The 19,367-nt window shown below is 61.8% G+C and overlaps 1 protein-coding gene across 4 annotated transcripts; it reads right to left on the bottom strand.

Moving 5' to 3' along the window:
* Nucleotides 1–236: 236 nt before the first annotated feature.
* PGAP2 (post-GPI attachment to proteins 2) lies at nucleotides 237–19,335 on the bottom strand. Of its 4 annotated transcripts, none has more exons than XM_065678993.1 (6): nucleotides 19,244–19,335; nucleotides 15,173–15,347; nucleotides 13,510–13,762; nucleotides 11,110–11,216; nucleotides 2,110–2,218; nucleotides 237–1,938 (listed from the first exon to the last, which is right to left on the bottom strand). In XM_065678993.1, exons 2-6 carry the CDS (start codon nucleotides 15,335–15,337, stop codon nucleotides 1,808–1,810), a joined length of 765 nt encoding a protein of 254 aa, XP_065535065.1. In that variant the 5' UTR covers nucleotides 15,338–15,347; nucleotides 19,244–19,335; the 3' UTR covers nucleotides 237–1,807. The 4 variants fall into 4 exon arrangements, with proteins under 4 accessions (XP_065535065.1, XP_065535064.1, XP_065535063.1 ...); XM_065678992.1 differs by lacking the exon at nucleotides 19,244–19,335 and adding an exon at nucleotides 18,880–19,135; XM_065678991.1 differs by lacking the exon at nucleotides 19,244–19,335 and adding an exon at nucleotides 17,014–17,086 and having other exon boundaries at nucleotides 11,122–11,216.
* Between the last annotated feature and the right edge of the window lie 32 nt (nucleotides 19,336–19,367).

Below are 19,367 nucleotides of genomic sequence, written 5' to 3'. Positions count from 1 at the left end.
CAAGGTCCATGTCCCACATAGCAGCAGCTGAGGTCCAGGCCCCACACCCCAGCCCCAGCGCCCCTTTCCTGCACTCCAGCGCCAACAGCCGGGATCCACATCCCACACCCCAGTGATCCATCTGCACCCCAGCACCCAGGGATCTGCATCCTGCACCCAGCCCCATCCCTCATGGTCCACATCCTGCACCCAGCCTGGGTCCTGGTCGGGCTGTGGGCACCACACAGGGTCCGGCGGAGCTCTCAAACTCCTCAGTGCTTTATTTCAGTGGCAGCCCCAGCACGGGCAGCACCCGCAGGCACGCACCAAGGGTGCATGGACCTGACCCGCACTGTGGGACCCACACAGCAGGACACGCGCCAGAGCAGCCCCACATCAGCCATGGGCACCAAGCACAGCACCACAGGCACCGCAGCCATGGGCACCAAGCACAGCACCACAGGCACCGCAGCTCCCTCCTGCTGGAGGAGGCTCTGCCCAAGCCCCAGGAGCTCAGGGATGAGCACTGGCACATCCCAAGGGACCGCTGCTGGTGGCTCATGAAGGGTGCCCCAGGGACCTTCACGCTGCAGCGTGGGGTGAGCCCTGCACGCTCCCGGCTCCCCCAGTTCCACACAGCTCCTGCTGTGGGCAGGCTCGGCCCCGGCCCCCTGCCTGCATCCCTGCCTGTATCCCTGCAGGAGCCAGCCCTGTGCCACCTCTCCAGGCACAGCACCGGCTCCCCCGAGCCTCCCGGTGCAGGATGTGGCGGATTCCCCCTGGGAGCCAGAGCAGCAGCTCCAGTGCTGCCGCTCCAGCTTCCGGCAGTGCAGCGCCAGGAGCAGCAGAGGAGCAGGGGGACACTGACAGCACCCACCCAGACAGTGGCACCATCCCTGTGCCAGCCCCCACAGCACCCAGAGCCCACCAGCACCTTCCTCCCGGCAGCAGCAGCACCGAACCGCAGCACATCCCATCTCAAGCCCTACAGCACAGGGGAAGCCGTGGGGAGCTCACAGAGCCCCTCCAGCACCAGCCCATGCTCCTGGGCTTGCACTGGAGCCCAGCACCCTGCTCGCTGGTGGGGGGGCTTCTGGCACAGGCAGGGGCAGTGTGGGTGCTCTTGGGGTCTCCTGTGCCCCATGTCCCACACTGGTGATCTCCTGCTCTGCTCCTGTGCAGTCTGTTCATGCGCCAGCACCCTCCTCCCAGCAGCACCAGCATGGGGATGGAGAGCAGCGCCCAGCCATGGCTACTGTGCTCGCCCCAGGCTTGGGAAGAAGCTGGGCCCAGCCCCAGCATGGGGCTGGCTCGGGCCCAGCCCTGCACGCCAGCTTCCCAACAGGGCAATGCTGTGGACTGCCCCACGTTGAGGCTGCTGCCGGAGGTGCAGAGGCACCAAGTCCTTCTCCTGAGGCTGCCTTGAGCTTCGAGGTCCAAAAAGTCACCAGCTCCTTTTGAGGACCTTGGCCAAGGCTGGAGGAGGAACCATGAGACCACGCAGCCAAGGCAGGGCCAGGCTGGTCCCCGTGTCCCTGGGAGCAGAATCCCGCTCTGCCCACAGCACCCTCCAAGGAAGCAGGGAGCAGGTTCCCACCTCCATCCTCCTGCCCATCCCAGTAGCCAGCAGGGAGCCAGGGCAGGGGGTATCACCTCGGGGGTGCCCAGCAAGAGCCCCCAGCTCTGCTCCAATAGCTCCAGGTGCAGCCAGGGACCACATGCAGACACTTGGGGGGCCCGGGACAATCCTTGGGGCAGCTCCACAGCAAACGTCCTGGCCCCGGCCTGGGGACAACAGGAAAGGGAAGGGGCTCTGCCCCCCGGCCTGCTAGAAGTGCTTCTCCTCCAGCAGCGAGCTCACCACCAGCTCCTTGTTGCCGAAGTCCCAGAAGGCAGTCATGTGGAAGGCCATGTTGGAGAGCACAACCAGGTACTCGAGGAAGGCGAAGATGGTGTACACTGGGGAGGAAACAGCGCGTGAGGGGGGGGAGCCTGCAGGCAGAGCTGCTCCGGAGCAGGGGATGGCCTGGGCGCTCACCCTGCCTGTCCCCAGCGCCGCTCTCCTGCTCCCCTGGCTGGAACTGGGCACCACCCCAGCCCCTTCCCCGCGTGCCGAGCTCGCGCCCTCACCTCCGGGGCCGCAGTACCAGTTGTGGTGGAAGTAGACACACACAGCGAATGCAAACGTGATGAAGGTGAAGAAGAAGAGAAGCTGCTTCCACTTGTAGGACTTGCGCTCCTGGCAGGGGACAAAGAGACGGGTCAGGTCCCTGGCTGGTTCCCAGTGCCTGCCCCACATTGCAGACACACCAAGGCCACAAGCGCCTCAGCGGATACTGGAGAAGCCACCCCTGCCTCCAGAAAAGCTCTGTCCTGGCCCCACCAGGGCATGGGAAGGTACCAGGAGCTCCACAGCACAGAATCATGGAATTACAGAGAGGGTTGGGTGGAAGGGACCTTGATGCTCACCCAGCCCCAACCCCTGCCCCGGGCAGGGACCCCTTCCACTGGAGCAGCTTGCTCCAAGCCCCTGTGTCCAACCTGGCCTTGAGCACTGCCAGGGATGGGGCAGCCACAGCTTCTCTGGGCACCCTGTGCCAGCGCCTCAGCACCCTCCCAGGGAAGAGCTTCTGCCTAAGAGCTCAGCTCAGTCTCCCCTCGGGCAGGTTCAAGCCATTCCCCTTGGCCTGTCCCTACAGGCCCTTGTCCCAAGCCCCTCTCCAGGTTCCCTGCAGCCCCTTCAGGCACCGGAGCTGCTCTCAGGTCTCCCCTTCATGCAGCAGAGGGGCAGGATCCCCTCCCTGAGCTGCTGCTCCCGCACTGGGGGTGCCCCCAGCACAGGGGGGGTTCTGGGCTCAAGCGTTCACTGAAGCCGGGTCATGGGGAGCTGCTCCTCACCCAGCACCCCAGGTCCTGCTCCTCAGGCTCCATCCCACCTCCCCCAGCCTGTGCTTGTGCTGGGATTGCCCTGACCAGGGCAGGGCCTTGCCCTTGGCCTGGCTGAGCTCCATGAGGTGCTCATGGTGCCAGCTCTCAGCCTGCCCAGGTCCCCGTGGATGCTGCCCTCGGTCCTGGTGCCCAGTGCTCCACCACTGGGTCGGTGCCCCGGGTGCTGCAGGTGGCTCCGGCTCCGCGGGGCTCTGTGGGAATTCACCAGCACCAGGGAGCAGGAAACCACATCAAGAGCTGCAGCTGGGGCGGGCGCTGCACCGACACTGCACGAGACGCCCTGGCACCGGGGCCTCATCCTGCCCCGGCGCCACCTCCCCCAGCACAGCGAGGGGTGCAGGGCACGGGGCTGCTCCACAGCCCCCAGTCACACAGCAGTGCTGGGCTGGCAGAGACTGTCCCCTGCCTGCATGGTGGGTCCCCAAACCCATCACCCCTCCACACGCTGCCCAGCACCCCCAAAGCTGGGGGCTGTGGGTGCAGTCCCCTCTCACTCTTCCATCATGGTTAACGAAACCCAAAGCCCTGGGGTGAGCAGGGAGCCCCAGTGGCAGAGGAGCCCCAAATACATCCAGACATGGAGGGGGATGCAGGGGACACCCCAGTGTCACCATCCCAGTGCAGGGACACCAAGTGCTGGGCAGGGGGGGCTGGAGACAAGGGGTCAGGGCCATACAGGGGCCGGGACGCCCGGGACAGCCCAGACACGGGCTGTTATTCCTGCTCCTGGGTGGGAGGGGGATTTCCCCCCCGCTGATGTTTCCACATGAGACAGCCCCATCTGTCTGCAGGGGCTGCTGAGGAGGAGGGAAATTTACCTCGCCCCATCACACTTTCCATTGCCCCAGTAAGCTCAAACCAGCCTGAGAGAGGAACCGGGTCACGCAGGAGGAAAACCCAGAGGGGAAGGGCAGCCCCAGTCACCTCCACCAGCTGGGACATGGGCTGGGCAGGTCCCTTCCTGCTCGGGCTGAGGAACTCTGACAGCAGCTCCTGGGACATCCCTTTCTAACCCCCCTGCAGCCCTGATCCAGCTCTGAGGCATCAACACAAGAGGGACCTGGAGCTGTTGGAGGGAGGCCAGAGGAGGCCATGGAGCTGCTGCGAGGGCTGGAGCAGCTCTGCTCTGGAGCCAGGCTGAGAGAGCTGGGCTGGGGCAGCCTGGACAAGAGAAGGCTCCTGAAGGGGAGACCTGAGAGCAGCTCCAGTGCCTGAAGGGGCTGCAGGGAACCTGGAGAGGGGCTTGGGACAAGGGCCTGTAGGGCCAGGCCAAGGGGAATGGCTTGAACCTGCCCGAGGGGAGACTGAGATGAGCTCTTAGGCAGAAGCTCTTCCCTGTGAGGGTGCTGAGGCGCTGGCACAGGGTGCCCAGAGAAGCTGTGGCTGCCCCATCCCTGGCAGTGCTCAAGGCCAGGTTGGACACAGGGGCTTGGAGCAAGCTGCTGCAGTGGAAGGGGTCCCTGCCCGGGGCTGATGCTCGCTGGGGTCCCCCGGGGCCGGGCGCAGCAGCGGCGGGGCCGGGCGGGGCCTGGGGCGCTGCGAGTTTCAGAGCGGAAGCGGGTCACGAACAGCCCGCGCTCGGCGGCTGCGGAAACGGCGGCGCCCGGAGAGCGGCTGCCGCCAGCAGCAAAGGGAGCAGCAGCGACACTGCCCTGCACCGGGTCACAGAGCGATAGAGCACTGCACTGCACCGGGTCACAGAGCGATAGAGCACTGCACTGCCCTGCACCGGGTCACAGAGCGATAGAGCACTGCCCTGCCCTGCACCGGGTCACAGAGCGATAGAGCACTGCCCTGCCCTGCACCGGGTCACAGAGCGATAGAGCACTGCACTGGCCTGCACCGGGTCACAGAGCGATAGAGCACTGCAGGGCAGTGCACCGGGTCACAGAGCGATAGAGCACTGCCCTGCCCTGCACCGGGTCACAGAGCGATAGAGCACTGCCTGCCCTGCACCGGGTCACAGAGCGATAGAGCACTGCCCTGCCCTGCACCGGGTCACAGAGCGATAGAGCACTGCAGGGCAGTGCACCGGGTCACAGAGCGATAGAGCACTGCCCTGCCCTGCACCGGGTCACAGAGCGATAGAGCACTGCCCTGCACTGCACCGGGTCACAGAGCGATAGAGCACTGCCTGCCCTGCACCGGGTCACAGAGCGATAGAGCACTGCCCTGCACTGCACCGGGTCACAGAGCGATAGAGCACTGCCTGCCCTGCACCGGGTCACAGAGCGATAGAGCACTGCACTGCCCTGCACCGGGTCACAGAGCGATAGAGCACTGCACTGCCCTGCACCGGGTCACAGAGCGATAGAGCACTGCCCTGCACTGCACCGGGTCACAGAGCGATAGAGCACTGCCCTGCACTGCACCGGGTCACAGAGCCATAGAGCACTGCCCTGCCCTGCACCGGGTCACAGAGCGATAGAGCACTGCACTGCCATGCACCGGGTCACAGAGCGATAGAGCACTGCACTGCCCTGCCCTGGGTCACAGAGCGATAGAGCACTGCCCTGCACTGCACCGGGTCACAGAGCGATAGAGCACTGCCCTGCCCTGCACCGGGTCACAGAGCGATAGAGCACTGCCCTGCACTGCACCGGGTCACAGAGCGATAGAGCACTGCCCTGCACTGCACCGGGTCACAGAGCAATAGAGCACTGCCCTGCCCTGCACCGGGTCACAGAGCGATAGAGCACTGCACTGCCATGCACCGGGTCACAGAGCGATAGAGCACTGCACTGCCCTGCCCTGGGTCACAGAGCGATAGAGCACTGCCCTGCCCTGGGTCACAGAGCGATAGAGCACTGCCCTGCCCTGCACTGGGTCACAGAGCGATAGAGCACTGCCATGCACCGGGTCACAGAGCGATAGAGCACTGCCCTGCACCGGGTCACAGAGCGATAGAGCACTGCCCTGCACCGGGTCACAGAGCGATAGAGCACTGCCCTGCCCTGGGTCACAGAGCGATAGAGCACTGCACTGCACTGCACCGGGTCACAGAGCGATACAGCACTACACTGCGCTGCACTGGGTCATAGAGCACCACACTGCACCGGGTCATAGAGCATCGCACTGCACTGGGTCATAAGAACAACATACCAGGTCATACACCATCCATCCTATAATAATCCCAAACACATCAGCCGTGCTCCCCAGGCCATTCCCAAGTGCTGGCTGTTCCTGGACCTTCCCTTTCAAGGGGCAAGCAGCACAAGGGGACCCCAGATAAGCCTGAACCAGCACTGAGGGGCAGGGCAGCAGCGCAGCGAGCAGGGGGCTGGGTTCACACCAAGCGGCACGGCTGCCTCCGTGCCTGCTGCAGGACAAGCCCAGCAGCACCCGGCGGCACCGGGGGCTGAAGCAGCCGGCCCATGCAGGGACACCGGGGCTGGGCCAGGGGCAAACACGTCTGCAAACCAGAAGCGAAACCGCTCTGCTCCGCTGCACGCTCGGCGTCCCCAGGAGGCGGCTGGGGCAGCAGGGGTGTGAGGGGTGAGCAGCCCAGGGCAGCAGAGAGGGCAACCCCACACCAGCCCTGGCAGGCACCAAGGCCCCGTTGGCTGCCTCCAGCCCAGACCTGCAGTCTCTCTGCCTCCAGTTCCCCTTCTCCCCGAGCTCTCCCCTCTGCTTTGCCCCTTCCTTCCCCTCCTCCTCGGAGCCTTCCTCCCGCCTCCCCTCCTGCGCAGCTTCATCTTCCCTTCTCTCACCATTTGCCACCCTGCAGCTGGAACCCGCCTGCACTTCCCCATCTCGGCCCAGTTCCTCAGCACCCTCCTGCCCTCCCCCAGAGGCACTTGCAACACCAGCCCCAGCACCGAGGCTTTTGCAAGACCGATTCCTGTGCCTCACCCTCCAGCAGCACTGCTGGAAACTGCACTGCGGGGCTGTGACCAGAGCCTGATCCCTGCCCTGCTGGAGCAGGAGGAAGGATGGGGGCAGTCTCCCAGCTTCTGCATGGAGTTTGTCCTGGAGATGGTCCCAGGGTTGGTCCTGGAGAACCTGAACCCCTCTGGGGACCCTGAGCGGCTCCGTCTCCTGGTATCTGCTGCTGAAGAGGAGGGAAGGACGGGACACCACAGGACCAGAGTCCTGCTCCTCACCCATCCCCTGCTGCCAGGGCCGGCTCCAGGGCTGGGGCAGCGAAGCTGAACAGAAAAGTCCCAGAACCAACGCAAACAGAGCCCAGATCTGGCCTTGAGCCACCCTGACCTGCCAGAACCTGTCCTAAACAGTGCCAGGAGCCCCCAGCCTGGCAGCTCAGCAGGAGCTGCCCAACCTCTCCCTGCTCCTGCTGAGGCCGGCACTTCCCAACAGCACTTCCCACCGGCTGCCCAGCTCGGCATGAGGAGGATGTGGTGGTGCTGATGGTGGCACTGGGCTTGTGATGGCCTCAGCATCCCCCCTCTGCCAACCTGAGCTCAGTGGTGGCCTCTCAGAGCCCTGGGAAGTGAGTGAGCAGCCTGAGAAACCCCAACAGCGGGATAAGACCCTGGAGACCTTAGAATCATGGAATGGTTTGGGATGAAGGGAGCTGAAAGCTCCTCCAGCTCCAACCGCTGCTACAGGCAGGGACCCCTTCCACTGGAGCAGCTTGCTCCAAGCCCCTGTGTCCAACCTGGCCTTGAGCACTGCCAGGGATGGGGCAGCCCCAGCTTCTCTGGGCAGACTCCTCCTCCTCTCCCTCAGAGCTGCGGTCCCGTGGGAATGATTCAGAGCAGAAGCCCAGCTCACACATCACGGGACGGCGCTGGAGGGATGAGGCACGTCTGCAGAGTGGTGATAAGGCCGAGCACCCGCTTATCAGAGGATGCCACCCGTGGCTGGGGCCCCACTGACGTGTCAAGCCCTTGGTCTGCTTCATGCCCGCACATCCAATCTGAGGGCCCGGCCACAGCCAGGCCACCACCAGCTGTGCTTGGAGGAACTCACCCATCACCTGTGTGGGGTGCCCTGGGTGACAGCTCCATCTGCTGACACAGCCCTGTGGGGAGCTGGGGCAGGGCTGGCCCCAAACGGGTCACACCTCTCTGCAGGGAGACACCCAGCTGGCGGGGACCACGCAGCTCTGCAGGCACCTCCTGTCCATCAGCAGGGGCTGTCCAAGAATCCCAGCCTGGTTTGGGCTAAAGGGACCTTAAAGATCCTCCAGCCCCAACCCCTGCCCCGGGCAGGGACCCCTTCCACTGGAGCAGCTTGCTCCAAGCCCCTGTGTCCAACCTGGCCTTGAGCACTGCCAAGGATGGGGCAGCCACAGCTTCTCTGGGCACCCTGTGCCAGCGCCTCAGCACCCAAGAAGAGAAGAGGAAGCCATGCTCAGTGGTGGCACCATGCAGGCTGGTGGCACATGCTCCCAGGACATCACTGTGCCGTCCTGTCCTTCCACCCAGGGACGTGCCATGGTCAACATGTCCTCAGGAGGAAATGCTCCTTTGCTGGGCTTGGGCCCATGCACCAGGACATGGGGATGCCCCAGGACAGCTCAAGCGCTGCAGGATTAGGGAGAGGGTAACAAGGACAAGCTGCCACTCCGCTCACTGCAGCGTAGGGCTCGAGGTGCTGTGGTTTGGTAACCCATGCTCAACACAAGCCACCCACCAGCACAGGAGCAGGAGATGCCCAGGCTGCTCAGTGCCAGCAGGTGCAGAGAGCCCTGGTGACAGCACCCAGTGACACTGAGCCCATAGGCTTTGTGGGTGCAGGCTGCTCTCACACAGAGCCCCAACAGGGCCACCACTACACAGCAGATCCATGGACCAGCCTTGGTCCTACAGACACATGGGACGGGCTCTGGGCAGCCCTGCAAGCACCTCCTGCCTGCTTCCTCCTGCTCCTTGGGAGCAGTAATGAATCAGGCACAGTGGGTGACGTGGCAGAGGGCATCCTGCAGGCAGAAGTGCTGCCGGATGGTGGCAGAGCTCCCCCGGTCACACCGCCACCAGTGGGACTTTGCTCCTGGCATAACCTGGCATGAACCTGGGAACAACCCACCTGAATCCATCCCTACAAGGGATGTAGGCATAGGACAAGCAGAATGGGTTCAAACTTAAACAGGGGAGACTGAGCTGAGCTCTTAGGCAGAAGCTCTTCCCCATGAGGGTGCTGAGGTGCTGGCACAGGGTGCCCAGAGAAGCTATGGCTGCCCCATCCCTGGCAGTGCTCAAGGCCAGGTTGGACACAGGGGCTTGGAGCAAGCTGCTCCAGTGGAAGGTGTCCCTGCTCGTGGCAGGGGTTGGAGCTGGAGGAGCTTTAAGGTCCCTTCCAACACAAACCAGTCCATGGCTCTGTGAATCACCAGGAGACAAAAGCCAGACACGTGGAGGGAGGCTGCTCACCCTCGGCCCCAACCTTCCAGCTCCAGCGCTGTGGTGGGCCAGGGCTTAGTCCCCTGCGCCACACAGCAACACAGACCCATCACCATCAGGGTCCACAGGCTTCAAGCTCAACCCAGGGAACTGCCACCATGCGCAGCTCAGCACCAGCATGATTTCTGGGAGACAGACAGCAGGATTAGTGCTGCTGCTGCCACCAAAGCTCACGGGCTTGCTGCAGCGCTACAGCCAGCACTGGTGCAGTGCCTGCTCAGGGAGCCACTGTTGGAGGTGCAGGGCTGGGAGCTCTGTACAGAAAACACCCCGAACCAAAGCCAGAACACAAGCCAAGAGATGGGATAAATAAAGGAAGCTGTAGGAAAGCTGCCAAGGAGCGAGCTCCCGTTATCGCCGTATCACCAGAGACAAGAGATCACTTCCCAGCAAGAGGGGAACCCCAGGATCTCCAAAAATCCCTTTCATAGGTAATCTCGCAGCCAAACAACTGCTGGAAGCTGCTTTTCCAGGTCTGGCACAAGGCAGCGAGGGGATGGGCTCCGTGAATTGCCGGAAGGGGACAATAAACAGCACGATGGAGCGGGAGCCGCACTGAGGCGCTCGCTCTGTGGCACTGCCTGAGCACATCCCAGGCACAGCAGCCCCCTGTCCTGCATCCCTGGTTCCTTAGGAGCTCCCAGCCCTCGCCAGCTCCCCGGGATGTGGGCACACTCCTCTGGAAGCTTCCCCTGGAGCTCTGTGCTTTGCGAAGCAATCACCTTGCTGGGGCAATGCGGTGCAGGGAGCCTGAGGGACCATTCCCCATGGGATGGGAGGGTCAGGCTGGGGATGAGCTGCGTGAGACATATCCCTGATGGGGGAAAATGAGAGAGGGAGGTCCAGGGAGCCCAGAGACCCCAGCAAAGCTGAGGCAGACACACGCAGCAGCAGCTTTCACAAACATGGTTCCAAAGCTGCACATCCTGCCCTGAAGTGGTGCTGGTGTGCAGGGTCCAGCACTCACTGCAAACCAGCTCAGCACCGGAGGTGCTGATAAGAAGCTCCTGACCACTGAGTCGCTGAGCCCACCATCCCCCTTGCAGGGAGCAGGGCCTGCAGCAGCCTGTACAGTGCAGAGATTCCTGCAGGAAAAGGGGTAACACAACCAGTGCTTCCCACTGCTCCCGGTTTGAAGGAGCAGTAGGTTCCAGTTCCTCAGTGCAGAGAAGCTGATTTCAGCCCGGAAACAGGCATCCTCAGGGAAGGAGGGTCAGGAAATGCAGCCCATGAGGACACTGATGAAGAGATTTTCAAGTGAAAACCAGAAAATAGGAAATCAAAAGATTCCTCCCATTTTGTTTTGGTGAACTCTGAGTTTTGGTGACCATGTTTCCCAGTTGCACATGGTGGTAGCAACTCCTTCAGCATCCAGTCTCAGTTGTTCTAAGTCTTCCAGTGCATAAAAGAGTTACAGGAAAGCTGGAGAGGGGCTTTGGACAAGGGCCTGCAGGGACAGGCCAAGGGGAATGGCTTGAACCTGCCCGAGGGGAGACTGAGATGAGCTCTTAGGCAGAAGCTCTTCCCTGGGAGGGTGCTGAGGCGCTGGCACAGGGTGCCCAGAGAAGCTGTGGCTGCCCCATCCCTGGCAGTGCTCAAGGCCAGGTTGGACACAGGGGCTTGGAGCAAGCTGCTCCAGTGGAAGGGGTCCCTGCCCGGGGCAGGGGTCGGAGCTGCATGACCTTGGGGTCCTTTCCAACCCAAACCGTTCCATGATTCCATGATTATTTCACAACCAAGCGACAGTCAGACCCTCCACCACCAGCCAAGAGCACCCCAGCACCCAGCACTGAGAGAAGAAGGAAAGTTTCTGTACCTCGGGACTTACTGTGTGTTTCTTCGTCATCCTCCAGAGGATGCAGGTCAGCAGCATGTGGCCCAGAGCTGAGGTGATGAACACGATGAAGGCGTTTTCATGGATTGCTGCACCAAGACAAGAGCTTTCCTGTTAAATCTGAGCCAGCAGCACGAGGGGAGCATGGGGCAGGCGCTGGGAGGGTGAGGGATCCTCTGCCTTCTGCAGGACATGGTCCTGCTGGCAGCTCCAGTACCCACGAGATGCTGTGGCCCAGGACCTGGGTCTGTGCAGAAGACAGGCACAGCAGAGGAAGGAAGAGGGTGATTTAGGGACAAAGCAGCTCGTGAATCACATCCCTGGAATCCCGGGGCTGGAGCGGGATGTGTGCTGCTGTCAGAGTTATCCCAAAGGTGCCAGGAGGGTGTTTTCATGCTCTGGCACCTGGTCTCCACTGCTTCACACTGTTGTATACCTCAGGCAGCTTCAAGAGCAGCTCAGAATCAGCACTACTGCTCTAGGGATGGGGAAACTGAGGCGGGGGGGGGGTTTGCAGAGTGAGCAAGGCCAAGACCCAGGGCGGGCCGTCTTCTGGCCTCCTTCATTATCCACATGCCAATTAGGAGCTGTCATCAGCCTCTGCACCAGCTCTGGGGCTGCCTTATGCATCACTGCATAGCACAGGCAGAGGCTCAGGCTGGAGATGCACCAGGAGCTCCCAAAAGCCCCACACAAGCCCATGCCACTTCAGGTCAGTTTTCACATGTGTGCTTCTATTTAAGAACTTCCTGCCTGTTCTCCAGGAACTGGACCTCAGGCTGAATTCCCAGCCACCTGAATGTAAGAAACCATCGTCCCTGATTCCAGAGGAAGGGAAACCCCATGAGGGGCAATGGGACAGGCAACTGTTAGAGGTGAAGATGTGAGCCATGCCCAGCAGAGATGATTAACCTGAGCCTAGTCTCATCCTGGCACATAAGCCAAGAGCTGAAACTTATCCCCCAGACATGAGATTAGTGTTTTAATAAGGATCTGGGAAAACTGGGTTAAGCTCAGCTCTCCATGTGGCTTTTGTTCAGCCTGGAGAAGGCTCCAGGGAGACCTGAGAGCAGCTCCAGTGCCTAAAGGGGCTGCAGAAAACCTAGAGAAGGGCTTTGGACAAGGGCCTGTAGGGACAGGCCAAGGGGAATGGATTGGAAGGGGCTTGGAGCAAGCTGCTCTAGCGGAAGGTGTCCCTGTCAGTGGCAGGGGTTGGAATTGGAGGAGCCCTAAGGTTCCTTGCAACCCAAACCACGCTGGGATACTCTCAGTACAGCATCAGGTGCATTCCCACCTCCACTGCTGCGAGGCAGCAAACCCTCTTCTGTCAATGTCCCCTCATCAGCTCCAAACCCTCTTCTTGGAGCTCTGCCCTGGCCTCTTTGGGAGATTTCATGCCTACAGCCTGCAGTGTGGTCCACAGCCAGACCCAGTATCCATTAACATCATCAAGCGGTGCACAGGGACAGCCCAACACAGCGCGCCCTTGCCCAGAAGTCCCCAGACCGGCACTGTTTCTGCTGCAACAGCACCACCTTGCTGGCTCATGGATCTGAGCCCTCTCCAGTCAATCCCTGGTGCCTCCTCCAGATCTCAGGGTTAAACAGCAGCGGGATATCATCACCAGCACTTACAACTCACTTCAGATGAGACCAGGTGGGAGAAGAGCATTTCCCAGCCTGTGGTGCCCATGTTTCACACGCAGGATTCACCTGGAAAATGCTGTTTTGTCTTCAGGTCAACACAGGAAGTTTTACCCAGTTCGGGGGGGGTATTTAAAATGCAGAGCATGGGCTGGAAGCCAGCTCAGAGCTGGAGTCACCGCTGAGCCGCGGAGCGGAGCAAGTGCTAACCTCGCCTGTGGTGGGACACGTTAACAACAGCCGTGGTGCACGAGTGGGAACCAAGCACTTAAAGCCTGAGCTTAGGCTTGACACAAAACTTGGTGAGAACTTTGGGAAGAGCACAGCTATCTGCACATTATGACACAACTTTGCTCTAAAAATACTAATTTTAATACAATTTCTTCTCTTTTTAGCTGTTTTTCCTCCAAACTGACCACTTCCAAAGTACTTGTGTGAATTATAGAATAGTCAGGGTTGGAAAGGATCTCAAGATCATCCAGTTCCAACCCCCCTGCCATGGGCAGGGACACCTCACACTAAACCAGGTCACCCAAGACACCATCCAACCCGGCCTTGAACACCGCCAGGGATGGAGCACTCACACCCTCCCTGGGCAACCCATTCCAGTGCCTCAGCACCCTCACAGGAAAGAATTTCCTCCTTAGATCCAGTCTGAACTTCCCCTGTTCCCGCTGGGTGAAGCAGGGCTCTGCAAAGCCGCAGCAGCCCCTGCACAGAGGCTGGAGGTGACACCTACCATAGTTCTCAGAGGAGGACACGTAGGTGAGGATGAGGAGGGCGAAGTTCTCGAGCAGGTTCAGCAGCAGGTTGCAGTGGCAGAGGCGCAGGTAGCGCGGGTGGGAGCAGTGGCAGCTCTGGTAGTGGTTCCAGTAGGCGATGGCCACCAGGAAGCGGGGGGCCGAGTGCAGGCCGATGCAGAGGCGCCAGACGTAGCGCTGCGGGGTCTCGCCTCCGATGGCCGCGCTGATGGACGGCAGGTAGTTGGGGACCTGCAGGAGACACAGAGCTCGTGGGGAGGGACACAGGCTTGCGTCCTGCTGCCATGGAGCCACGGGATCAACCAGGGTGGGAAAGAGCTTCCGGATCACCCAGTCCAACCGTTGACCCAAGGCCACCCCTGCCCCATGGCACTGAGGCCTCGTCTCCACGGGCTGTGAACCCTTGCAGGGCCGGTGCCTGCAGCCCTGCCCTGGGCAGCCTGTTCCAATGCCTGAGCACCCTCTGGGGCAGGAATTGTTCCTCAGCTCCATCTAAACCTGCCCTGGGGCAGCTTTTTTTCCCGAAGTTTATTCCCATTTCAAATCCAGGGAATGCAACGTGCCAGGTTCATCCCTTCATCCCCCAGCCCTGCTGGGACAGTCCTTGAGTGCTGGGGTGCCCCGCTCAGGGTCCTGCTTGTGTTTCTTCGCTTTATCCCTTCCCTTTGCTCAGTCGTAGTCTCCCACATGTTCCCTGAACCAAAAGTTTGAGGAGAGAACGGACACCAGCAGCAACGAGTGGCCAGGGAGGAGCCCAGGCAGAACCGCCCACCCCCGTGTCCTGCAGAAAGGTGTTCCCCACAGGAGCTGCTCTCCAGTCATCCAACAGGAGCTGGTTCCTCAAGCAGAACCTGCCACCTCCCTACCCTGTCCTGTACTTCCTCATACTGGCAGAGGGTGAGCACTGAATCCCTGCCCTCTCCAAGCAACCACACCTCTGTACCCCCCCTCCCTGGTCTCTTCCCATGCACAGCTGGAGATCCCTGCTTCAGGATCTCAGCATCAGGGGGCTTTCAACTGGGTGATCTTTAGGTCCTTTCCAACCCAAACCATTCTATGATTCTATGATCACCATCAGCCTGTGTCACCCCACTATGCAGGAGGAACACAGACCCCATAAAGCCCTGGGGCCACCTCCTACAGTGTGACAATGACTCCTGCCCCCTGTTTCAGCTTGTAACCAGCTGTTCATCCGCTGTTGTGCTGAGGAGGAACCCGATCCCGTCCCTTCTGGAAGCCCACGCGGTCCCTCTCAAGCTGCACTCCCCAGGTACGTGCTTGTGACTCCTCTGAAGAGCTCCAGCAGATCTGAGGGGCAGCAATTCCTTCTGCGAAAGCTGGGCTAGCCCCTCCGCAGGACACTGGATCTGTCTGCAGCTTCATCATCACTTTTCCTCCTCACCATCACCACTCACCTGGTCAGGCACCAGTCTGACCAGGCTGCACCTCCCTACCTGCCCTTATAAAGCCAAACCCTCAGTTGCCAGAACCAAAGCACCACAAACACACCAAAATAAACCAGCTTCTTCAAGATCCTGTAGCACCTCTGGTGGGAAAGCAGAGGAGGAGAGAGGAGCGCTGCCAGCCCCGGCTGCCCCAGCACAGCGCGAGCACTCCGCACCATCCTGAGGAGTCACTTACCCCGCAGTGAGTCGCTGTCGTCTCCCGAAAATGGAAGAGCAGAGACCAGATCACACAGAACAGGAACCCAAAGAGTGGGCAGAACACAGTCGCCAGAGCCAGCGTGGTGAAGCGGAGCCGGAAGAGGATCCCATCGCGGTCCAGGGGCAGAGGCACCTGAAGCATCTTGATGGGCCTGGAAATGAACCAACCAGAGGGTTCATAGAAGGGCTTGGGTTGCAAGGGAGCTTGGAGCTCATCCAGCCCCAACCCCTGCCCCGGGCAGGGACCCCTTCCACTGGAGCAGCTTGCTCCAAGCCCCTGTGTCCAACCTGGCCTTGAGCACTGCCAGGGATGGGGCAGCCACAGCTTCTCTGGGCACCCTGTGCCAGCGCCTCAGCACCCTCACAGGGAAGAGCTTCTGCCTAAGAGCTCAGCTCAGTCTCCCCTCGGGCAGGTTCAAGCCATTCCCCTTGGCCTGGCCCTACAGGCCCTTGTCCCAAGCCCCTCTCCAGGTTCCCTGCAGCCCCTTCAGGCACTGGAGCTGCTCTCAGGTCTCCCCTTCAGGAGCCTTCTCCTCTCCAGGCTGCCCCAGCCCAGCTCTAGAGCAGAGCTTGATGGGGATTCTCTGTCCTCCTGCAAGGCCCAGCCCTCACAGCCCTGGGCAGTGCTGCACACAGGTGGCTGGCAGAGGCTGCCTCTCACACCCATGTTTAGCAGCCACGCAGCCCCAGGGCAGGGATCAAGGACTGGCGCTGACAGCACCCTTCTGGGAGGCAGGAGGAGAGCACAACCATGAGCAGGGGCGCAAGCAGGATTGGAGCAGTGTCCCGCACGCAGCAGGAAGGAGCTGTCAGTGGGATGCATGAGCAGTGGGACATCACAAATGATGATGCAGACAGCAAGAGTGATCTGGATGGAGACACGTGAGCTCTTTCCAGCAGAGTCCATCATTCCAGACCATTCCTCTGTTTAGCCAGACCATTCCCGGGCTCTGCTTGGAGCTGCTGCCCAGGACCAGTGCTGACAGAGCGGGAGTACCATGTGCTGTGTGCTGCAGCTCCTCAGCACACCCCCAACCTCCCAGAGCACCATCTCACCACAGCCCCACAGCCAGCACGCACCCAGCCGAGCGCTCAGCACCTTCACAGGTCCCAGATACAGAGACCCAGACTCACTCCAGCAGCTCCACAGGAGGGAACAGAGCTGCTGCGAGGGCTGGAGCAGCTCTGCTCTGGGGCCAGGCTGAGAGAGCTGGGCTGGGGCAGCCTGGACAAGAGAAGGCTCCTGAAGGGGAAACCTCAGAGCAGCTCCAGTGCCTAAAGGGGCTGCAGGAAAGCTCAAGGCAGTGCTCAAGGCCAGGTTGGACACAGGGGCTTGGAGCAAGCTGCTCCGGTAGAAGGGGTCCCTGCCCGTGGCAGGGGCCGGAGCTGGAGGAGCTTTAAGCTCCCTTCAACCTAAATCAGGACCTTGCAAGCCCCACACCTCGCACGATGATAAAGCTGCTGATCACAGGCTGGGCAAGCTGGGGCAAGTGGTTTATCAAGGCTGGAGCCCGCCTCCAGCTCGGGCTCCCTATCCTCATCCCAACACCCTCCGCTGCTCCCCTGCCCTCTGTCGTGGCTGTTCACCCTTTGCCCTTCCCTCACACCCTCAGCCACAGCCCAGCTCCCTTTGGAACCCCATGATCAAAGGCAGTGTCCTGAACATCACACACATCTTCTGAGCTGGTCCTGACCCCTCCGCTCCCAGCACCTTCCCCCACCCAGGACAAGGGCCACGGAGCAGCCCAAGTGAGGGGCTGTGGCGTCCTCTGAGTGAGCAGGGATCCGTGTCTCACCGTAGCCTGACCTTATGCCCACCTGAGCATGTCTCCGTTGCTGAGCCTGCAGGACAAATCCACTTACGGCTAATCCCTGTGCAAGCCAGGGAGCAGCAAGGGCAGGAGCGTTGGCCGCAGCCCCAGGGCAGCACAGCCATGCCCCCCATTGCATCCCTCACCACACCAGTAACAGTCATGGAGCTCAGCTCAGTCTCCCCTCGGGCAGGTTCAAGCCATTCCCCTTGGCCTGGCCCTTACAGGCCCTTGTCCAAAGCCCCTCTCCAGCTTTCCTGGAGCCTCTTTAGGCACTGGAGCTGCTCTCAGGTCTCCCCTTCTCTTCTCCAGGCTGGCTCCAGCCCTTGGATCCACTCACACAACCTGCAGCCACTGTCACAATCCTGGGCATTACCATCACATGGGAGCTCTCAAACATAACACACCCCATAACCAGAGCAAAACACCTTCCTCAACCTCCCCTCACACTGGGGCACTTCAGCCCCTTAACCCACCCTTTCAGCTCCACAAAGCTTCTAAACAGTGGGCAAGCAATCACTTCACATCGAATTGCCTTATCCTGGTACAGGAACATAGGTGCAGAAGGACCTGGCACTGCAGCTCACAGCAACTCCATCCTCTGCACCCCAGACTAACCAAAACCCATGGCACGGGGCTGGAACTGGGTGATCTTAAGGTCCTTTCCAACCCGAACCAGTCTGGGATTCTATGATGCAGGGTCCTTCACAAAGCAATAGGGAAGCCCTGCCATGGAGCTAATGGAGCCCTTTGGGCTGGGCCCGCAGGACACGGGGAGAAAGGACCCCTCCAAGCTCACTGCCGGCAGTGACCCCAGCATGGGACAAGGTGGGGCTCAGGCTGAGGACACAAACGTTCAGGGACTGCTTGGGGGGGCACACACACTGTGCCATGGGGGGCACACACACACTGTGCCATGGGGACTGTATTGGGGGGGCACACACACACTGTGCCATGGGGGGACATACACACACTGTGCCATGGGGGGACATACACACACTGTGCCATGGGGGGCACATACACACTGTGCCATGGGGACTGCTTGGGGGGCACACACACACTGTGCCATGGAGACTGCACTGGGGGGGCACACACACACACTGTGCCATGGGGGGGGTGCACACACACTGTGCCATGGGGATTGTATTGGGGGGGCACACACACACTGTGCCATGGGGGGGGGCACACACACACTGTGCCATGGGGATTGTATTGGGGGGGCACACACACACTGTGCCATGGGGGGGGCACACACACACTGTGCCATGGGGGGGGGCACACACACACTGTGCCATGGGGGGGGGGGCACACACACACTGTGCCATGGGGGGGCACACACACACTGTGCCATGGGGGGGGCACACACACACTGTGCCATGGGGGGGGGGGGCACACACACACTGTGCCATGGGGGGGGGGGGCACACACACACTGTGCCATGGGGGGGGCACACACACACTGTGCCATGGGGGGGCACACACACACTGTGCCATGGGGGGGGGGGCACACACACTGTGCCATGGGGGGGGGGGGCACACACACACTGTGCCATGGGGGGGGGGGCACACACACACTGTGCCATGGGGGGGGCACACACACACTGTGCCATGGGGGGGGGGGCACACACACACTGTGCCATGGGGATTGTATTGGGGGGGCACACACACACTGTGCCATGGGGGGGGCACACGGTGTCCCCACAAAGGCAGCCCCCGATCAGCTCTCACAAGGGTCCCGCTAAAGGGGCGGTCTCTGTGCGCCAGGCACTGAGTGGCCCCGGGGCTGCCCTGAACCACAGGGCCCAGCACCCCCGAGACCCCTCCCCGGGCGCCCCCATCCCCACAGATGCCCACACCCCCCGCCCCCTGCCTACCTCACGTCCCCACCAGAGACAGCGAACCCCCGGGCACCCCCGGTACCGCAGACTGCCCCGAGCAGCCGGACCCCGAACGCTCACAGGCAGCACCGCAGGGACCCGGACACACGGCGGGGACGCAGCCCCGAGCAACCACGGCCGCCCCTGCCGCCTCAGCGCTCAGCCCCCGCGGGCACCACGGCCGGCCTCGGGCCCCCCAGACCCGGGCCCATGCCCGCAGAGCCCTGGCAGCGCTGTGACCCCACGGGCGCTCCCGCTGCCTCAGTGCCCCCCGGTGCCCCGCAGCCCCCTCGGCCCCCCCGCTCGCCGCGCTCCCCGGCCCGGCCCCGCGCCCACCGCCCCCCGGCTGCCCCCAACGCACCGAGCCGCGCGCCGCCTCACGGCCCCTTTAAGGCTCCGGGCCCCGCCCCTGCGCAGGACCCGCAGCGAGCTCCGATTGGCCGGGCCGGGAGAAGCCCCGCCCCCAACGCCCCGGATGTCGGGCG

This window comes from Lathamus discolor, chromosome 4 (assembly GCF_037157495.1).
Source record: "Lathamus discolor isolate bLatDis1 chromosome 4, bLatDis1.hap1, whole genome shotgun sequence".
Lineage (NCBI taxonomy): Eukaryota > Metazoa > Chordata > Aves > Psittaciformes > Psittacidae > Lathamus > Lathamus discolor.
The sequence above is the reverse complement of the archived record's forward strand: the minus strand, read 5'-3'. Positions and strand labels throughout refer to the sequence as shown.

What these genes read in the sequence shown, in the direction of transcription:
- PGAP2 (XM_065678990.1), bottom strand. An exon ending in GTCCTCCTCTGAGAACTATG is followed by an intron (nt 11,217 to 13,509) that starts GTAGGTGTCACC and finishes GTCTTGGTGCAG; the next exon opens with CAATCCATGAAAACGCCTTC. An exon ending in AACACACAGTAAGTCCCGAG is followed by an intron (nt 2,219 to 11,109) that starts GTACAGAAACTT and finishes GTCCCCTGCCAG; the next exon opens with GAGCGCAAGTCCTACAAGTG.